Source organism: Leucopleurus acutus (genome assembly GCF_964270905.1).
Source record: "Leucopleurus acutus genome assembly, chromosome: 19".
Classification (NCBI taxonomy): domain Eukaryota; kingdom Metazoa; phylum Chordata; class Mammalia; order Artiodactyla; family Delphinidae; genus Leucopleurus; species Leucopleurus acutus.
In genome coordinates, this window is record NC_139161.1 from 45,263,156 (window position 1) to 45,282,582 (window position 19,427).

Here is a 19,427-nt window from a genome sequence, read left to right on the forward strand (position 1 = left end):
ACTTGAACTCATCAAATTCAAAGATTCAGGGGTTAGGTTTTATAGTTCGAAAGCCCAATCTCAGGCAAAACAGCACACTTTTTCTATGCCTGAAGTTTCTAATAAACAATTTCAGCTTTATTAAACAAACAATAATAAAGAGCTTACAAAATTCTCACTCAGTATGGGAATCACCATTCTTGGTTAACGGTAACTTCATTCTACAGGTAAAACATTAACCCACATTTTAAATCAAGACGTCTACAATTCAGTCTTAGTATGTATCAAACAAGCACAATAAAAAAAAATCAGCTCAAGTTTAATTCTCAACCAGAGCAACACAACACATCCAGGTATAAATCTCTTCTGTGCTCAAGAACAGCACAGGAAACTTGACAGGAGATTTTTTTCCCCAGGTGGATTACACCTTATACCAACAGGAAGCAAAGGTTAAAAACCACAGAAACTTACTGCTGGTATTAGTCACTTCACAATAAAAATTTTAAAGCCATTGGCAAAGCTTCCTCCAGGATAATCATTTTTGTCCCTGCAACATTACAAGCCAAGATAGGGTGCTCTCCTGGGCAAAGGAATCTTGGGAATGGTAATGGGAGCTTCCTACAAAACTTCTGACTACAGACTTAATTTGCCCAGTATCAGTCATCTGTCTAATAAGTGTTCCAAAACCTGCAATTAGTACAAATATACAGTGGGCACTATTCCACCAACCGAGAAACAGAATGTGAATGGAACTGTGTAGAGAGCTTAAGGAAAACCTCACTTTTTTTTTTTTTTTTTTAAACAGAGGGCTAAAAAAGGCAGCATCAAAAACGGGTGGGAACAAACAGAACAGCCCCTCTCCTTCCCGCTCTCTCCAGCCATCTCCTCTCATAAACGCCTGCTTCAGTCAACTGTTGCTGAACAGAACAAGACCCATCAGAACAAGATGCAATCGGGGTCCCGGCGCAGATGTGGGATTTTTGTGGAGGGCAGAGGTGATTTCTCCAGGCAGAACCTGGAGTTTAAACTCTTCTTGGCCGGATTGTTCTGGGCTGAGCTGCAGAGGAGGATCAAGCAGCGGGCGACCAACCCTGGTCCCTCCCTCCCTCTTCGGTCTCTCCCCTCCCCTCGCGTTCAGTAAGCGTCGCGGGGGTGCGGGGGTGGGGGGAAAGCGCACAGCTTTTTTGCTCCGCTCCTTAAAAATGCCCTCGCGGGCCACCACACACAATCCTAACCCCGGCAGCAAAGAATTCTGCAGCGAAGGGTTCGCCGATCCCGAGCGGAGAAGTGAAATCGGCGCCCAATGGCAATTTTAATTGTCTAACCCGGCCCGATTTCCCAAGAGGCGGCAGCGCGGGGCGGGGAGGGAAGAGGGAGGCAGCTCCGACAGGCAACAGGGGGCAAACGGCGGCAGAGAAAGGGGACTAAAGCGGCAAGATCCCAGCCCCGGCCCCCGAGGAGCTTCCGCAGAAAGGACCCCGAGGCAACCCCCACCGTTCCCCGGGAGACGTTTGCAAATCATATATGCAGCCAAAATGGCGCTGAGAATAAAAATATAATTTAAAGGCAGGTCGCCATATTGTAAACAGAGAGGCAGAGAGAAGAGGCGGACTCGAGAGACACCCTCCATGATTTCTCCACAGCCGGGAGCGCCCGGGCACCGGGTCCCGCGGGTCTGGACCAGGCAGCTCCGGCCGCCGAGGGCTCCGCGCACCCACCGCGAGGACAGCCCAGCCAGGCAGGAGCCCGAGGGCGGCAGGCGCGCGGGGAGGCGAGCGGCGCAGGGCCCGGAGCTCCTCCCCTTCCTCCCCGCCACCGTCGGCCGTGCCCCACCGGCTCCGTCCCGGCTCCTCAGCGACTTCCAATCCCAGATGGGGCTCTCCTCACCCCTCCCAACCCCCACCTCGGGGTCCGGACCCACAGCTGCTCCTCCCCCCCCAAACGGCCGGATCCGGGCAGCACCTGGGGGCGGGGAGGCGCTGGCCCCAGCGGCTGCAGAAAGCTAGCGGCTGCAAGCGCCCGTTATTTCGGCAGCCAGGGGTAGGCCGGGTGAAGGAATGTTCCGAGAAGGGTCCGCCAAGGGGCTCCGGAGGGGTCCCCAGACCTTACCAGCACTGGAGATGGAAGGCGGCCGGGCAGTGGTCACAGCACAGGAGATCCCCACCTTCTTTGCAGCTATCGCAGCTGTCGTGGTTGGTGGCCCTGCCGCTTCGCCGGGGCTCCTTCTCAGGCTTCCGACTCCGCTTTTCTGCCTCGTCCGTCTTGGGGGGAGCCAGCAGAGCTTGGATTTGCTGCACACACATACAAATGGCGTGTGTGCACACCCGGAGGTCCCGGGCGGTCCGTCGCCCCCCCGGCGCGGCTTCTCCGTCACCCACCCCTCTCCCCCCTTTTGTCCTTCTTCCTCCCATCCAGCCTGCTCCCAGAACCTCTCAGCCCCCGGAACCAGGGGGAGCCCAACCTAACCGCGTTCCTGCAGCACAACAACGAGAACGGCTTCTTCCAAATGGGGAGGATCAGAGTAGGGGGATGGGGAGAGGGTGCGCGGTTCCCTTCTCGCCACTTCCTTGTATGGACAGTGGGGGACTCCAAAGCCAGGCTCGGGAGAGGCCTGAAGCCCAGTACCCGGACGTGCTGGGGGAAGCACAAAGGGGCCGACAAGAAGGGGGTGGGGAGGCCCGCCGGTGCAACGAGATGGAGTGGGTTGGCGCCTCGGGAGAGCGAATCGAGGGCGGCGGGTAGGTGAAACTGCTGCAAACGTCCTCGGCGGCTGAGCGTAACCCCCCGAGTTGCAAAGATGGGAGGGAGAGTCTGGGTGAGGAAGAGCCCCCCCGTCCCCCGGCCCTCTTGCGCTGCGAGCTCAGGGCCGGCTTTGTGGGGCGGAGGGCGGAGGTTCCCTCCCGACGCTGGGGGAAGGGGATGAGGAGGGCCACTCTTACCTCCATCAGCCCCCCCGACGTGTCCAAGTCGTACACGATCGTCTTGGTCTCCATTTTCTCCCACATTCATCCACCTCCCGGGCTGGGCGCTCTCTGCTCCGGCCCCCCCAACCCCGGGGGGAGGGGGGAAACGGGGGGAGGGGGTGCTCCTGACCCCGGCCCCCCTTCTTTTTTCCAAACACGGGTCCCGACTTCCTCGCCCTGGCACCCCCCCCACCCCCCGGCCCCCAGTCCCCGGGACGGCAGCGTCCTCCCCACGGGCCGTGAGGGGGGAGCGGCCCCTCAGCCCCGGCCCGGCGTCTGGCTGCACGGTGGGTCCCGGCTCCGGGAGTCAGGCCTCGGCGGGGCCTAGTCCCACAGGCTAAAGCCGGTGCTGGCGACCGCTGGTCCGGCCGGGAAAGCTGGCGGGCGCTGCCATCCCGGGGTTGGGGGGATCGCAGTGGGGGTGAGAGGTTAGGTGAGGTTGTGGTACGTGAGGTGACTGCGGGGAGGGTGATGGGGGGTGGTCCCCGGGCTCCGCCTCTCGCCGCCGCCGCCGTCTGCGTCCCGGCTGCCGCGCACTTGGCGCAAACTTACCGCGAGCGCCCGCAAAGCCACCCGCGCAGGCGCCCCGGGATCGCCGCTCGCCGCGCGCAACCGCAGTGACAGCCGGCGGCCGGGCTCCCGCGCAGCCGCAGTGAGGGGGTACCCCCCAGCGCGCAGCCGCGCTGGCATTCGTCTGGAGAGCCGAAGCCCCGCCTTTCTGCCCTGCGCCAGCGTACTGAGAGAAAAGGGCGGGACTTGAGGTCTCGCGCAGGCGCCTGGGAGAGCGCCTAAGGGTCACCGCGCAGCCGCAGGAACATGGGGATTCTTCATCCATTGGTGTTTGAGTATAGACCAAGACTACTCTGTTCCCGCGCAGGCGTGTTGAGGATGCTCCCCTCCCGCCCCACAGCAACACAGCCGGCTCCGCGCAGGCGTATTGTCACCTGCAGGCCCTAACAAGAATGCTTCTCCTTTCGCCATTTTGGTAGTGGGATATAAACCACCGTGTCCTTGGTGCCCTCAGGCATGAACAGAAAGGAGCAAAGTGTGGTGTTGGCTAGAGCTGGTAGGCTGTCGGTGACAGCAAGTACTCCTAGGGATGTTGTACTGGACTCTGGTTCCAGCGTCAGGTGTGGCTGGACCAGGCGCCATATTGGTAAAGAGAAAAGAAAAGCCATCGCGACGGAAAACGATGCTTTTGGTGTCGGGTTGGATGGCTACTGTTCCCTCTTCCCTCCCGCTCCCAGCAGTAAATTTTAGCCTGAGCATTCCTGCCTTTCATGGTGATGAAAGGAGAGGTCAACCTGCCCGTTACTACCCTCTCTTGATCACTGTCCCTGAGAATTGCTTTCCAAGAGGAAGCCCAAAGCGAAGAGTTTGTAATGCTGACAACGCCCAGCTACCTGCCTACAGTGGACTTCAACTCCCAGTTTGCAATGCGCAAAGGGTCCAAAGGGCGAACGAGAGCGCATTGCATCCTGGGAGCAAGAATCGCGATGGCGCTGGTGGGTTATGGGGGCCGTAGTTCCGTGTGCATGCGATGCAGTGGACGGTAACATAGACTCGGGGAAGAGTGATTTGCCTGCCGGAAAGAGATACTTTTCAGAGCTGCCGTGCTGCATGCTGGGATTTGTAGTCTGAAAGGCCTCACCTCGAATTCTGGGCGGGGCTTCACGCTCTCCACGGCGCCCGCCCCTGCCCTTGGTACCATCTTCAGAGACTGCCAGTTATCTCTGCCTGACTGTAGATGAAGCGGTGGAGAAGGGAGTGGCATCATTGTGCCTGACACTAGGCGTTTAGTTGGCGTTGTTACCAGGTAGCTGTGTCCTGGCTCACTTTTGATGTTAAGGTGTACTTAGCATTCTCAGAAGCCTAAAACTGGAAAGGGCTTAAAAACCATCTCTTAATCTCCTCACTTCCAGATGCACAAAGAAGAGCAGTGATTTGCCTCGTTCACATAGTGAATTTATGGCAGAATTAGGAATGAAACAGCTTTCTTGATTCCCAGGCTAGGATACTGTCTAACTGCCTGCGAGGAGTTGCTGCTTTTTGGGGGAGAGTAAGGAGGATGATTGGATAGGGTGGGGATGTCGGTGTGTGGACTTAGGTTTCCGTTTTTCTGACTTTCCTAATGATCCTGTTGTTGCCTGGGAAGAACGATAAAGTCCTGGGCCTTATTGATCAAGCAGGGGAGTATATCATGTAGATCGGGCCTCTCTGCCCTCTACCAGCCTCAGCAAACAAGAAATCTTAGTGGCTATGGGCCAGAGATGTGGCCCTCAGAGAGAGGAGGGCTGAGCTAGAAGTATGGAAGTGGGCGGACCTCATCTCTTCTTAGGCTGTATTTCATGCCACAGACCCTCAGAAGTGGATACATCATGTGCCCTCTCCCACTGGCGTCCTTCCCACTGCTCAGGGCCCAGCTGTGTTGATGTGTCAGCCTGAAGGTATTATGGGGCAGAAAAGTAAGCCATTGGCACATGTCCAAAGAGCCAGGTTTTGCTTTGATCAACACCATCATTGCTGTTGAGAACAGACATAGGCATTAATAGGCTAAAGAGGGAAATAATACTTGGCTCTGTTGACAAGTGCCAGGGGAACTAATCACTCCACAAACCTTCCCCTCAGAACTTGGAGGATGAGGTCAGCCCAGTGGGGCCAGTAGTTGGTGCCACCTTGGAGAGCTCCAGCCCTGGCTGTTCCAGGGGGATTGAGGAGAGAGAGCAGGTGGGTTACAGATGCCTTCGGAAGTGACCTCTTGTGGCTAATGTAGGCACTGCATCCTGCATAGACTGGAGCCTCTCCATCCTTCAAGGTGGCTTGTGGTAGAACCAGGAGGTGGGCAGCCATGAGTGGTCAAGACCTCCCCGCTGGATGACTGTAGAATTTCTGGTTACTGCTACTATTTCCGTCAGAGATTTTGTGTCATCTGGCTTCTGAGTGCCCTTAACTCCCTGTTGCCTCCCTCTTGCTCTTACTCTGGAGAGCAGCCATGCAGAGCATACCTCTAAGCATGGATGTATGATGGGGACCAAGGCTGGCTAAACACATCTCAGGAGGTTCTGGGGGCCATAGGGAAGGGGCATAGAGGCTGGGAGGGACCAAACATGGCAAACCTAAGCACATCCGCTTCAGTCATCTCTTTCTGGAGTCCATGGATACAGCTTTTGTTAAAATAGGAGCCAGGCCCCTACGCTGCATTGCCTCTGCGCCTGACAGTCTGGATGTTCTCTGAGGACAAAACAGACTAGAGCCTCATGTTCAGGGGTTCAGTCTCTGATTCCTATTCCAATTTCCTAAGCCTTGCTAGCTGGAAGGAAGCGAAAGAAGAGAGGCATCAGGCTTCCTGGGCTTTTTCAGCAATACAGTGGCTCAAAGGAGAGGCTTGGGAATGTGCCAGCCTGCAGTTCTGGACCTAGCAAAGAGGAGGAAATGAAGCATTGGGATTGATAAGCATTTGAGTTCCTGGGCTCCCATACCCCTGTGGCACCAGCAATTGGGACCTCTCATTTCACATGCCATCTGTTACACTGACCTTGTTGGGACAGTAGTCCCTGAAGCACTGGCACGTGACTGTGTTTTTTCTGTTGTTCTTGTTGTATATTTTTTGGCTGCGCCGCACAGCTTGCGGGATCTTAGTTCCCTGACCAGGGATTGAACCCAGGCCACCACATTGAAAGTGCTGTGTCCCAACCGCTGGACCACCAGGGAATTCCCATGACTGGTTTTTGATAAAATCTGGAGATGATCAGTTGGTAGGTCCAGCATGCCTTCTGGTCCTAAAGTCCACATCCCATTTATCTCCCACCTTCCTTCCCTCCAAGAAAATACCATCCACCAGGCCATTGCTTGTTTTTTTTTTTTCAAAAACACCATTTTAATAAGGAAACAACAGAAATAGAAGATTGTTCTCTGGCTGGAGCCCAGACGCCGTATAATACATTACATGTACAAAGTGGCCTGCAGCCAGCTTCTGGGCCTCTCCCTGGGACGCTCTGACCCCCTGTTCCATGCCAAATTCCTGGACCCTTTGACCTCTGCTCCTCTCCAGAATATGCCTGCCCACTCCCCTTATCCCAAAACGCAGTGGCCAGGAGGGAAGCCTGACAGGGGGCTGGGGTTGGGGGAGGGGCTAGTGGGAAAGAGGATGTTTTTAACAGCCAGACTGACATCAGGGGAAGGTCTCCCTCTCTTCAGGGTGCAGGGCTGCCAGGGGAGCAGTGGGGTGTCCTGCTTTGGTGTGGAGCATGAGTGGTGTGGCCTAGGGAAGCCCAACCTGAGCTTGGGGTAGAGTCCCTAAACCCTTTAGGATCCCTTAGAATTATTGCCTCCCCCAGAAAGGGATAGAAGGCAGAACTGACCATTCCCAGGGCCTTAGAGAAAGACTTAGAGACCCCCCCCACGAGGGGGCTGATGTCAGCATGTCAGGACTACCCAGAGGTCACTGTTGAGAGCAGTTTTGGCCACTGGTGATGGCCCTGTGAGGAGCACCCTGGCACAGTTTCCGCCACCGTCAAGTTAACCCTGCTGCAGGGCGCTACATGCCAGGGCTGGATGGCGGTCACGTGGAGAGAGGCGCTCCCGCTCTGCCTGTGAATTCCAGGCTGGAGGTCCAGGGCACAAAAGAGAGTCAGGAGAATGCTGGTTCTTGATGCCTGTGCCCCAGCTGTGTTCTGCCTAGAGGCAGATGCCCCTGACTTGGACCCAAGGAAGGACCCTAAGTGGGCAGTGGTACCAAGAAAATAGGCCCTGGCGGGCACTGCAGGCAGGAAGAGCACAACTTTTTGAGGGATTGGTGGCATCTCTTCCCAGGTGGTATGTACAGGAGGTGGAGGGACAGCAGGAAGCTGGGAGCTCTGCTGCTGGGCTGTGAGGCAGGGCTGAGCCGGCTTCCCCAGGCTGCCCCACCTAGATGGAGACTTCATATTCTCTCGTCTCCTGCAAAGGAAAGAGACTGCTGGGAGTTGGAAACTTGTAAAAGGTTCGTCAGTCCATAATCCACCTTCCCAAGGGAAAGGGAAAGGGAAAGGGAAAGAGAGAGAGGGCTTGGCAGGACCCTTAGGGGTACCTGCCCAAGGGAGCATAGGATTGGGTCCTGATTAGGGTGTCAAGCCTGGTATGGGTACTTACTCCAGTCTCGTAAGTCGGATTGTCAAATGCTGACTCCACGGTGATGCGGTCATAAGGGCGGGGTCGTGTTCGGGGCAGCTGCAGGGGGCTTTTCCCCTGGAGCCTGTGTGGCAGAGAAGCCTGTGAGTCAGGAGTGCTGGGCAGGAGTGAGTCAGGGGTGCAGGGCAGGAAGGGAAGCCAGACTCACCTGGAGAAGTAGAGGTACACACCTCCCACCAAGAGCGCCATTGCCACCAGCGGCAAGAAGATGGCAGCTGCGATGTGAGCAGCATCCAGGGTGCTGGAGGCAGCAGGCGCCTTGGCAACTGAAAGCACAGAGGATGGGATTGGGGCAGAGGCCTGGGTCCCACATCCCCTCACCTCTGCCCAGGGGCATCCAGCCACCAGCTCCCTCTAGCTGGCTGGGGGCAGGGAAGGAGCTTTTTGCCCTGCTAGTCCCAGACCTCTCTCTTTCTCTGCCCTCCCTCCTCAGACAACCCATGGCCTGGGAGCTGTGAGAACTAGGGGCAGGGAGATTATTTCCCTGGCCCTCAAGGTTGGGGGCTCACCATCCAGGCTGCGGCCGCTGTAGAAGCCATCCAGAGAGGCTGGAACAAGAGGGGAGGGCCAAGGGCAGTGGATGAGCCCAAAGAACCAAACCACTAAGGTAGGGAGTGGGCTGATCATGGGAAGGATTTGTCCAAGGAGAGCCCATCCCAGAATCTGTCTTGGTGTCACCAGGTCAGAAGGATCTGGCAGAGACTGGGGAGACCAAGAATAACAGGAAGGGGGCATGGGCAGGGGGTTCTGGTTCTCAGCACTTGACATCTTTGCCAGAGCAGCCCTATGGGCCAGGCAGAGGTTCCGGGGGTGGCAGGGCACTCACCAGCCCTACAGATGGGTGGGGGGTCACTCCAATGTGAGGGGTGTCCGGGCACACACTTAATGCTGGCCTGGCCCTTCAGCACGTAGCCAGGGGCACATGAGAAGTGGATAGTAGCCCCCGCTGGGTGCAGCTGCTTCTCAGGACTGCGGGCACCATTCTCGGGGGCGCTGAGGCCATGGCACGGCTTGAGATGTTCCACTGCAAAGCAGGCAGAGCCCAGTGAGGGTGCCAGGCCCCTAGCCTCCAGAGGCAGCATCTTCCCCTCCTCCTCATTTGAGACTTACGGAGACATTTGGGGGGCCGGTCGCTCCACTTGGGGCTGCTGGCTTGGCGGTCATGGCAGGTGAGGATGGCACTCCCCGTCAGCACAAACCCCTGGTCACAGATGTACTGCACGGTGGCCCCCACGGGAAACTTGGGGCTAGATATGAGGCGTCGGCTGTGCTCCACATCCCCAGGGTCATGGCAGGAAGTCACTATGGGTGGGGGGCGATGGGGGGAAGTAGCCCAAGTAGAACTCAGCAAAAGCCAGTCCACGCTGGCTTTGTTCCAAGTCAGCCAACATCTTCACGGCATACGGCTCCACCCCTATTTATTTGCCCCTACCCTTTTGCTGGTGTATCTCCTCATTCGCCCCTTCCCATCCATCAGAGTCAACAAATACTGATTGGCCATATACCAGGAACGAAATACTCGGAGTACTTGGCGGATGACCCTATGAGAAAGTATTATCCCATTTCACAGATGAGGAAATTGAGGCTATGAATACCAGTTAATAATGGCTGGAATCTGGGTCAGAATCCAGGAGAGAGGCTTGTAGGTTGCGCTGGGGAGAATATGGGGAACAGGTACACTCACCCCTCTGGCAGGAGGGCAGGTCCTCACTCCAGGTTAGGTCCCACTGGCACATGAGGACACTGGATCCAACCACCTGGTAGCCAGGATAGCACTGGTAAGTGACGACAGTGCCATGTACCAGCTCAGGCTGCGACGGGCTCTTCCAGCCATTGGGGATCTCAGGCAGCTCCGGACACGTGTCATTACGGGGCACCTCTGGGGGCAGCAAGAGGCAGGCCGTCAGCAGCACCAAAGGGACTGTGCTAGCCTCCCTGACCCTGAGGGCACTCCGGCTCCTGCCAGTTTGTCCTGGGCCTAGCCTGGCCTAGGCAGGCTCAGCGATTCATGCCTTCCTGCTCAAGGGCCCCTCCTTGCCTGTCCCTGGCATCATTGTGTCTCCTAGATTCCAGGGTTGTCACCTAAGCTTTGGCCTTACTTCCAGAAGCACGTTGGCCAATTCCTCAGGGATTGGGTAGGGTGGGGAAAATTGTCATTTCTGTCAAAGATTGTTAGAAAGGTAGAAACGAACACCTCTCCTCAGTTCCCTATTTCTGTTATGAGGTTCCTCCTGCTGTCTACCCAAATCCCTCCTGCTGCAGCGGAGCCTTGCTTCCTCTCACTGGGCCCTCAGGGAAGATGGAGAACAAGACTAGCTTCCCAAAGGTGATACCTGGAGTTTCCCAGCTTTCCCTCATCAGATAAGAGCGCTCAGGCTCCTCACTGCCCTGGACTCTCTGACTTGCCATGGTTCGGGGTCTGCATCCTGGCATCCCTTTTCCCCCAGGCAGCAGGGTGGGGCAGGGGCAAGCTCACCAAAGAAGTGGATGACAAAGCCCTGCTGGTAGCCCAGCACTGAGGCCCCGGGGTCTGACTGGAACTGTATGGTGACGTCAGCCATGGAGGTAAAGAGCTTAAAGTGGCCACGGAGCCCAGAGTACTGGCCCAGCACCCGGGCTGTCAGGTCATCCCCATCGTAGAAGGTAAGCACGTCACCAGGGCCTATGCGCAGCCTGTGGAGGAGGACTGTCAGGAAGGGTGGGCCTGGGGACCCCAGGACGGGCTGGGTGAGAGGTGTCCCCAGAGCTCAGGAGGTAGCTTGGCCGAGCCCAGTGGGCACTCACACTCGGACGTCCAGCATGATGCGCTTGTCTTCCTCCACATGCACGCCCCAGATGCAGTCCTGCCCACGGCCGTAGGGCTCTGGCCAGTTGGGGGAGAGCACCACGCCGGCCGAGTCTGTGATCTCCCCACTGCACACAGCTGGAAGGCAGAGGAGGCGCATCCCCTCCGCGTTCCCCCCAGTGCCATGTCCTGGAGCTGCCACCGGCCCACAGGAGTGCCTACCCACTGCTTGGAGGCCCCCACCTCCTCCTCAGGGGGAAGCTTGAATCACACATGTCAGAGGGCCCCTGTGGTCCCAGGCCCTGTGGCTGGCTCCCTGGTGCCCACCCTGCTCCCTGCCCTGGCAGGCCCATCTACTGGTGTCTACTGACCTCGGCAAGCAGGCTCTGTCTCATTCCATTGGGGGTCATGAGGGTCAACGCACTCAATGATGATGGAGCCCTGCTCCAGGGTGTAGCCAGGGTCGCAGCTGAACTCCACGGTGGTACCCACGGGGTAGGAGGGTGCGCTGCTGCTGAAGTTGCCGTACTTGACAAAGGGCTCATAGCAATGGCCTTGCTGGAAGGCTGCAAACCACAGGGCCCAGCCCAGCTCAGCCTTGACTGGAGCAAACACAGGGGGCAGTTGTCCGCCTACTTCCCTCCCCAAGGCCTTTCTCTTCCTGACTGCAGATGTATGTCTGAGGTTTGGAGCAGAGGGCAGGGACAGCCCAGAGCATCCATCCCGATTGTGCTCAGGAGGTCATCTTGATTTCCATTGTGTTCCCAGTGCCTAGTTTGTGCTTAGTACACAGAGGGTGCTCAATAAATGTTTTTTGAATAATGAACACATGCATGCATGAGTGGTGCTAGGATGTCTCTTGTAGCAATTCTCCTTCCCTAAGGGTTGGGGCCATTTTTGTTCTTCAAACTCTAGAGAATTCATTCTCTTGGGCCAGAGGTCCTGGGTCCAGGCAGGGGTCTCCTGAAAAGATGGAGTAGAATCCTGGACTTCAGGAGAGGGGTAGGGAGAGGGGACCTGGGTGGCAGGTGTGCAAGGGCTGAGTTGGAAGGCGTGATAATGGAATGGAGGCAGAGGGGGAGGGTGTGAGAAGAGACCCCAGGCTCAAGACCCCCACCCCCAGTGAGGTCCCAGCAGACTCACCCTCATAGCGCAGGGCCATGCCTGCAGCCGCACCACTGCTGTCAGTACTGAGCTCCACAAAGAAGTGTCGGCCGGAGCTGAGCAGGCCCTCGATGGGCAGGTACTCCACCTCGTAGGAATCATACACCGGTGGGGCCTCCACATTGTCCCCATTGCGGATGATGAGCCTGGGCCAGGAGAGCGGCAGCTGCGTGGCTGGTCGCTGAGTCCAGTGGGGTGAGGCCCCAGGCTTGGGTACCATCCCTCCAGCAGGGTATTACCAGGCCAGGCACTGCTATCCCACCAGGATCCCCCCTCACCTGTCGTCATCCTCTGCCAGGGAAACCTTCTCAAAGTGCAGGTGCAGCCGCTGGCCCTCGGGAGCCTCAAGCAGCCAGTGGCAGGTGAGGTTGATGCTGTAGTTGCCCGGGAAGCCAGGAGAGACGATACGGCCCGTAGTGGCATTGCGGATCACTCCACCGCAGGAAGCTGTGAGACAGGGGTGGGACGGTGGGCTGGGCTGGCCAGTGGGATCCTAGACAGCCTAACAAGCCTCTCTGCCCATCCCAGCTCTGTACCTTCTGCACGGGCCAGCAGGGAGCTTGCTTTCATGGCCCTGAAGGTCAATCCTTTGCCCCTGTGACCCTGCTCCAGGCAGCCGACCTCCTAACCTTTCACACCTCTGTTATTCTTCATGTGCAACTCCCTTGACTAAGGTAGATCTTCCATTGCCTAGCCGTGTGGCCCTGGGTAAGTCACTTACCCTCTCTGCTGACTCCTCTGGGAGGCCATCCCTGATTTCCCCTGCCCAGGTGAACTTTATTAATACCCCTTACCAGGGTATATCTGCTGCAGGGTATATCCAACCTTCTTGGGTATATCTGCTGTCTCTACCTCATGTCACTTTCTTAAACCAGTTATTATTGGATATGTCCCTTACCTAGGCCCCCTTGGGCAGGGACCAAGTCTTTTCAGGCCAGGCACAGAGTTGGTATTCAATGTTTGTTGAATAAAATGAGTGAATGGATATTAAAAAAGAGAGTGGGACTAGATCAGGGATGACAAACACCTGGTATGCATGCCATCCACCTCCAAATCTTGTGCCCTTAGCAGGTATTGCTAGCCAGGCGATGGTCTTGAATGCTGTCTGAAACAGCATCACTACCACTGTCATTTCTGGGCTGACCCATTAGGGCCTTTCCAGCACTGGTCCCTCTGGCCTGGGACCGTCCTCTCTTCCTAAGCAGAGGCTTAGCAGCTCTCCCATCCCCATCATTGAGGGCTGCTGAGTTACTTGGCCACGGGCTCCTGGCAGTTAGATGGGGCCAGAGAAGGGGTCTCAGGCAACAGGAGTGTGGCTGGTTTCGGGCAGTGCTTTCCTCTCCTGGACACGCAGCTCTGGACCAGCTCTCAGAGACCAGGCTGCCATGGCCAAGATCCGGTGCCTTTGTCTCCAAGTGTTCAAGACTGCAGAATATTTTAACCTAATAAAGCTTCCGGGGAAGGAGTTGTGGTGAGCTTCTTCTCTGCTTCTTTGCAGAGGGGGCAGACTCACCTTTCTGCTTGGTCTCAGAATGGAACTGCCCTTCAAATCTGAGCATGCCCCATCCTCCACTTAAATTCCTCAGTGGCTCCCTATTACCCTCAGGATAAAGGCCAGGCTCAAGAGGATGTTCAAGCCCTTTATAAACCACTCTCTCTTGACTCAGCGTCAGCCCTTCCCCGTACACCCTCTTCTTCAGGTGCACCTCACCATGTCCTCACGACAGTGTGCTGCTTCACGCCTCCGCATCTTTGCAGGTGCTGTTCCAGGAATCCACTCCACTTCCCTGAGCCCTAACATGCCTGTCATCCTTCCCTGCCTTCTCCTTGGGAAGCTTTCCTTGTCTCCTTCCTCATTTTGGAGACGCTCTCCCTCCCTTGGATCCCCACTGTGCCCTGAGTTCCCCCCATCACAGCTCCATCTGCACTGAACTTCCTGAGCTGCTTTCCAGTCTTCCCACCAGACAGAGAGCTCCTTGAGGGCAGAGCCGATGTCTGGCTTATTCACCTCTGCTTATACCTGGCACCTAGAAAGAGTTTATAGAATGAAATAAGTATCAAAAACCCAAGCTGCCTTTCACGCTGCAAACTAAACATTCCATCTCCCTTCTGCCAACAAGCCCCACTCCACTGGCAGCAATCTCAGACTCCCTGATCACCCAGGGCCAGAACCTGGGAGTCTCCTCCTTCCCCCCATTCCCTCATCAGTGACTCTGGAAACACTTCCCTCCTCTTCATTCCCGAAGTCATTGTCTAAGTTCAAACCGTCTTGCCTGGCTGGCTGCCTAGCCTCCAGACACCACCCGGCTGTCTCTCCTGAGGAATAGTTCTGAGCCCCTCCCTCCCCATCTCACAAAATTTCAACAGCTCCCCACCCAGTGTCTTGGCCTGACATTCAAGGCCCTCCCACTGTCCCCTCCACATGTCTCAGGCCTCAGCCAAACCTGGCTGTTTTCTGTGTCCCTAAATGCTCCCTCACCTTCTCACCTCTGTGTCACTGCCCACATTGTTCCCTCCACTGAAATGTCCAGGGACTTCCCTGGTGGCGCAGTGGTTAAGAATCCGCCTGCCAATGCAGGAGTCAAGGGTTCGAGCCCTGGTCTGGGAAGATCCCACATGCCACGGAGCAACTAAGCCCGTGTGCCACAACTATGGAGCCCACGTGCCACAACTACTGAAGCCTGCACGCCTATAGCCCGTGCTCTGCAACAAGAAGCCACAGCGATGAGAAGCCCGCGCACCACAACAAAGAGTAGCCCCTGCTCGCCGCAACTAGAGAAAGCCCACGTGCATCCACGAAGACCCAACACAGCCAAAAATAAAAAATAAATAAATTTGAAAAATCAGTTACTATAATTTACCACATCAACAGATCAAAGGAAAAATCATATGATCATCTAAATAACAGCTGTATGAATAGTTAATACAACTCAACACTCATTAAAAAAAAAAAAATGTCAAACCTTCAATGCTTACTTCCCCTAGGAAGCCTCCTAAGTACCCAGCTAAGGATGCTTGCTTCCCCCTACCCCAGGTCACTCTGTCTCTTCACTGGTACTTTTGTGTTTTGTTTTTTGACTGTGCAGCTTGCTGGATCTTAGTTCCCCGACCAGGGGTCGAACGTGGGCCCACAGCAGTGAAAGCACTGAGTCCTAACCACTGGACTGCCAGGGAATTCCCTCTTCATTGGTACTTTTAACTCCCTGCTCTGGAAGCTGGTGACCCATGTACTTTCTTTCATTCCCATTTCCTGGAACTGTGCGCTCCCTGAAGGCACAGTCCCTGTTTAATTCTGCTCTGTATACCTGTGGTGCCTGCATACAGTAAGTGCTCAATAAGTGCAGGTTGGGTGAACGCCGCTGATGTGTGTGGCCATTTTCTGGCTTCCTTATGGAGAGCAAATGAAGGCGCCAGACAGCAACAGAGAGCAGGAATGAGCCCCCCACCTCACTCCCCTGTTCAGCTCTGAGTCCCCTGGGGCTACTCACCAATGCAGACAGGCTCCTGAGAATCCCATAAGGGCTGGGTGGCATTGAGACAGGTAAGGAGCCTGGCACCCTTCAGCTGGTAGCCAGTGGCACAGTGGAAGCGGGCACTACCTCCTGGGTGGAGGCTGGTGACAGTCACGGCTCCATAAGCTGGACGTCGGGGAAAGCGGCAGCTCAGGAGATAGGCTGCAGAGAGAGAATGGGTGATGTGTGTATGTGTGTGTGTGTGTGTGTGTGTGTGTGTGTGTGTGTGTGTGTGTGTGTGTGTGTGTTGAGTGGGCTGAGTCATAGCCAGGGCAAAAGGGGCCTGCCCCAGCCTGCCTTGAGGTGTCAGAGGAAGCATCAGGAATTCCAGAAGAGACTCTGATCCCCTCCCCAGAAGGTGCCAGTGATATTTCCGGCAGCCTGGGCTGGTTACTGGAGCAAGTACAGAGGTGGAAGTTGGAGCCTTGGGTTCTGGTCCAAGCTTTCTGACACTTTAGGCAAGTTACTTCGCCTTTCTGTGTCCTAGTTTCCTCATTTGTTAAATGAGGTTCAAAATGCCAGCCCACTTACAGGGATATTGTGAGAATAAATGAGATAGTATTTTATTCAGCTTGGTATCCCTGGAACCAAGAAATGTTTATTGAATGACTTGTAGATGTGAAAGAACTTTAAATAGAGAAAAGCCTATACTGATGTAAAGTACTGCTATTATGTTTCCTATAGGGGACAAATATGAATTACAGCAGGAAACACTTAAGTCAGAGACAGTAAAAGCTTTCCCAGTATTCACTGAGAAATGCTAAATAGCTTGATGGCAAGGGCTGTGGACTTTTAAAAAACAGGATGGGTCGAGGGTGGCAAGGCAGGACACGCCTTCAAGGAAGTTGTGGGAGGGACAAGTTGCCCTGGGAAACTTGGTAACTTTTAGAACTGTCATACCAAGTATGACCGAATGGTGGCAGCAAATCCTATAAAAAAAACCCTGGCCAATCCCAATCCAGTGCCAAACTGGGGCCTTAGCTAAAAATAGGGGTCAGGGCTTGGGTCTGAGAGGTGGTCAAGGAGAGGGGCTGAGTGAAGAGTCTGAGCTATAGTCTGCAAACGCTCGGAGGTGGTGGGAGAGATGAGGACCGTCTAGACTGAGGAACCACTCGTGGGTCTCGGGGTGGAGGAGGCCCACCCTTACTGATGGTACTAGGTGGATAGGAAGAAGGGTCCAGGCAGGGACTCTACAAGCCTCTGTGTGCCTTTGTATGAATATAAGAAAAGGCTGCCTCTGGGCAGACGCGGGTCCAGACACAAGTTTTGTGATTTTCACCTGTCCTGGTCTTAGTTACTAGGTCTGTGAAAGGGGGAGATGATTCCTACTCATCCGTCTCTCACAGAGTTCTTAAAAGAATGGCCAATGAGTGATTGCTTGTGATTGGTAGTCAGTATGGGGCAGTGCTTAGGAGGTGGGCTCTGATGTCAGACTGCCTGGGTTTGAATACAGGCTCCCCTACTTGCTGTGCCACTTTGGGCAAGTTACATAACTTCTCTGTGCCTCAGTTTCCTTGTTTACCCACCCATTTGGAGTTTGCATCCAATGTTGTTACGTGAGAGGTTAAGTGAGAGGATATATGTGCGGTGTCTGGCCCAGAACAAATACTGCACACACCAGCTCGCTGTTATTGTTTGTAAGTTTGATTAATAAAAGCACCACTCAACTGCATGCACCTTCCATCCTCTAAAATGCCTTCACACTCTTCTTACTTGATGTCTACAACATGCTTAGGAGGAAGTTAGGGGTTATTAACTCACCTTCAGGTGAGGAAAACCAAGGTTCAGAGAGACTAAGGGACTTGCCCTGACCACATAGTCAGTAAGTGGTAGAGTGGGTGCTTGAAACTCCTGGCCCTAGAGCCCACTGCTTTATATCTCCTCTTTCCCACCTGCTTTCCCACATGAAGTAGAAACCTGGGCTCAGGAGTCAGAGAAACCTGAGAGTAATAATGAAGGCTGTCTTGGGTGGTTGTTCAGGGCGGCCACTCACAATGATCTGGGGAGAAACCCCAGGCTGGGATGGGATGGGACACTCTACCCAGAATGGAGGGGGGAGTGACACTGAGGGCAGTCTAGGTCATGAGCCAGAGGTCGTGCTCAGCACTTGTACTTCCATCTTCCCCATGAGTTCTTATCACAGTTCTGGGAAGGGAGGTCCCCCATTTCACAGATTAGGAAATTGGGCTGGGATGAGGTGAGAGCAGGAGACTGGGGGCGGACAATGAAGCCCCCAGACTCCATGGTGGGTAAAGTGCCACTTCCCAAGACGAGCTTCCTCCTGTTGCCATGACGACTGTTCCCGGGGAGCCTGCATCACTGAAATCTGTTGAGCTATTTTCTCCCTGGCATCTGTTTCTGGGGCCAAGTCCAGTGCCAGGAATATTCAGGAGGGAGGAGGGGGATGCCTGGCAGGACCTTCTACTTCCTCACCCTGCCTGAGGTTGTGGGAGGGGAGTTGGAATTTGGTTCTGCAGATGAGGGTCCAACCTTATGATCTCCAACATTATCTTGGATAGCTCTGACAGGGGTGTGGGTACAGGGCCCCTCACCCCCTCTTCTGGCACCCTCTTTCTCCAGCCCAGGGAGATGCGCGTATGAGCACACGCTCCTGTTCCCATCTCTGGGATCAGGGCTAATTACAGCCTATAATTAGGGGAATTACACTCATTAAGGAAAGAGCTGATCATTGACAAAAACTGGGCGAGGAGGGAGGGCTTCTGGGAACTGAGAAAGAGTTAGGACTGGGCCAGCTTTCCCAGCCCCTCCTTGGGGTCTGCACCCCTCGCCAGGCCTCCAACTCGCTGCCTTTCAGCCACCTTTGTCTGGCCCAACAGAGAGAAGGTCTGGGGGTTTGTGCAAAGGAATTTGCAGCAAGAGAGAAGGTTACCGTGGTATGATTATGCCCACTGCTAGGGAGGACTGATGAGCCGTTAGGGAGGCTGGTCAGGCTGCCTAGACGCTCACCCTTGCCTCAGCTGGCCCCTTGCCTCTGACAAGCCCCTGATGGCCACCAGGCTCCCTGTTGCCACACCAGATTGCTCCCCCAGTTTAGGTGGAGAGGCCAGGAAGGGGTGAGTACTCCTTAGGGGAGGGGTCCAAGCATCCCCATCTCCAGAGGAGTGATTGTGGCTCCTGGCAGGGCCGCGGAAGTGGTCCCTGACAATGCAAGCCAATTGTTCATGTCAATCATTTCCCCATTAGCACTCCCCAGTCTGAACTGGTTACCTTGTCACAGCAGTGCAAGGGATCAAGAAGACTTTGGGGAAGAAGGGGCCAACAGGGATACTGATGGGAGAGGGATAGAGTCCCAAACCCCTTTGCCTCCCTTTCCCATCCTACTAGCTCCTTAACATAGTTCCGGTTTCTTTCTGGATGTGTGCTAAGCCCTTGACATGCACCATTTTGTTTCATCCCTACCATGACTTTGTGGAGTAGGTGTTTTGGACTCATTTTACAACAGAGGAAAAGGAGGGTTAGAGAGGTCAAATGACTTGTCCAAGGTCAACAGCCAGTGGGAAGGAGATTCAGACACAGATGTGCCCATATCCTGAGTCTGTGATTTTCCTATTACATCATGTTACTCTCCTATTTCCAGCGGTGTTCTGAGCTGACTGGGACATGGCCAGGTGAGGCAGTTCAGGAAGGCCAGGTTGGTAGCTAAGGACCTTTAGATGGTCACTATCAAGCCCCTTTGACCTCGACCCCCTTGCATTTGGGGAGAGGCCTTCTATTGTTACTGCCTGTTAGGTGTCTGCCTCCTGAGGAGATTCTGAACTCCTTGAGGGCAAGGACTTGGCTGGATCTTGATACTGCCAGTCTCTAGCACAGGCCTCGCAAGGAGCAGATGCCTAG

At 55.2% G+C, this 19,427-nt stretch overlaps 2 protein-coding genes across 6 annotated transcripts in view; both read right to left on the reverse strand.

Annotated features, from left to right (window-relative positions):
- PHF12 (PHD finger protein 12) overlaps nucleotides 1-3,512 on the reverse strand; it is a gene marked incomplete at its 5' end in the record, with an annotated part of 39,820 nt that extends 36,308 nt beyond the window's left edge. The window contains 2 exons of one of the 2 annotated variants that reach the window (XM_082860874.1): nucleotides 2,089-2,270; nucleotides 2,919-3,512. In XM_082860874.1, the coding sequence (XP_082717000.1) occupies nucleotides 2,089-2,270; nucleotides 2,919-2,984 (248 nt within the window). Of the gene's footprint in view, nucleotides 1-2,088; nucleotides 2,391-2,918 lie in introns of those variants that run through there. The other variant, XM_082860873.1, reaches the window with a different exon arrangement.
- Nucleotides 3,513-7,850: 4,338 nt separating this feature from the next.
- SEZ6 (seizure related 6 homolog) overlaps nucleotides 7,851-19,427 on the reverse strand; it is a gene marked incomplete at both ends in the record, with an annotated part of 43,864 nt that continues 32,287 nt past the window's right edge. Inside the window, 13 exons of one of the 4 annotated variants that reach the window (XM_082860580.1) lie at nucleotides 7,851-7,880; nucleotides 8,073-8,175; nucleotides 8,260-8,377; nucleotides 8,621-8,659; nucleotides 8,938-9,135; nucleotides 9,222-9,413; nucleotides 9,796-9,990; nucleotides 10,588-10,784; nucleotides 10,896-11,034; nucleotides 11,268-11,462; nucleotides 12,040-12,206; nucleotides 12,339-12,507; nucleotides 15,549-15,734. In XM_082860580.1, coding sequence (XP_082716706.1) covers nucleotides 7,851-7,880; nucleotides 8,073-8,175; nucleotides 8,260-8,377; nucleotides 8,621-8,659; nucleotides 8,938-9,135; nucleotides 9,222-9,413; nucleotides 9,796-9,990; nucleotides 10,588-10,784; nucleotides 10,896-11,034; nucleotides 11,268-11,462; nucleotides 12,040-12,206; nucleotides 12,339-12,507; nucleotides 15,549-15,734 — 1,928 coding nt within the window. Of the gene's footprint in view, nucleotides 7,945-8,072; nucleotides 8,176-8,259; nucleotides 8,378-8,620; nucleotides 8,660-8,937; nucleotides 9,136-9,221; nucleotides 9,414-9,795; nucleotides 9,991-10,587; nucleotides 10,785-10,895; nucleotides 11,035-11,267; nucleotides 11,463-12,039; nucleotides 12,207-12,338; nucleotides 12,508-15,548; nucleotides 15,735-19,427 lie in introns of all 4 variants that reach the window. The other 3 variants (XM_082860579.1, XM_082860578.1, XM_082860581.1) reach the window with 3 other exon arrangements.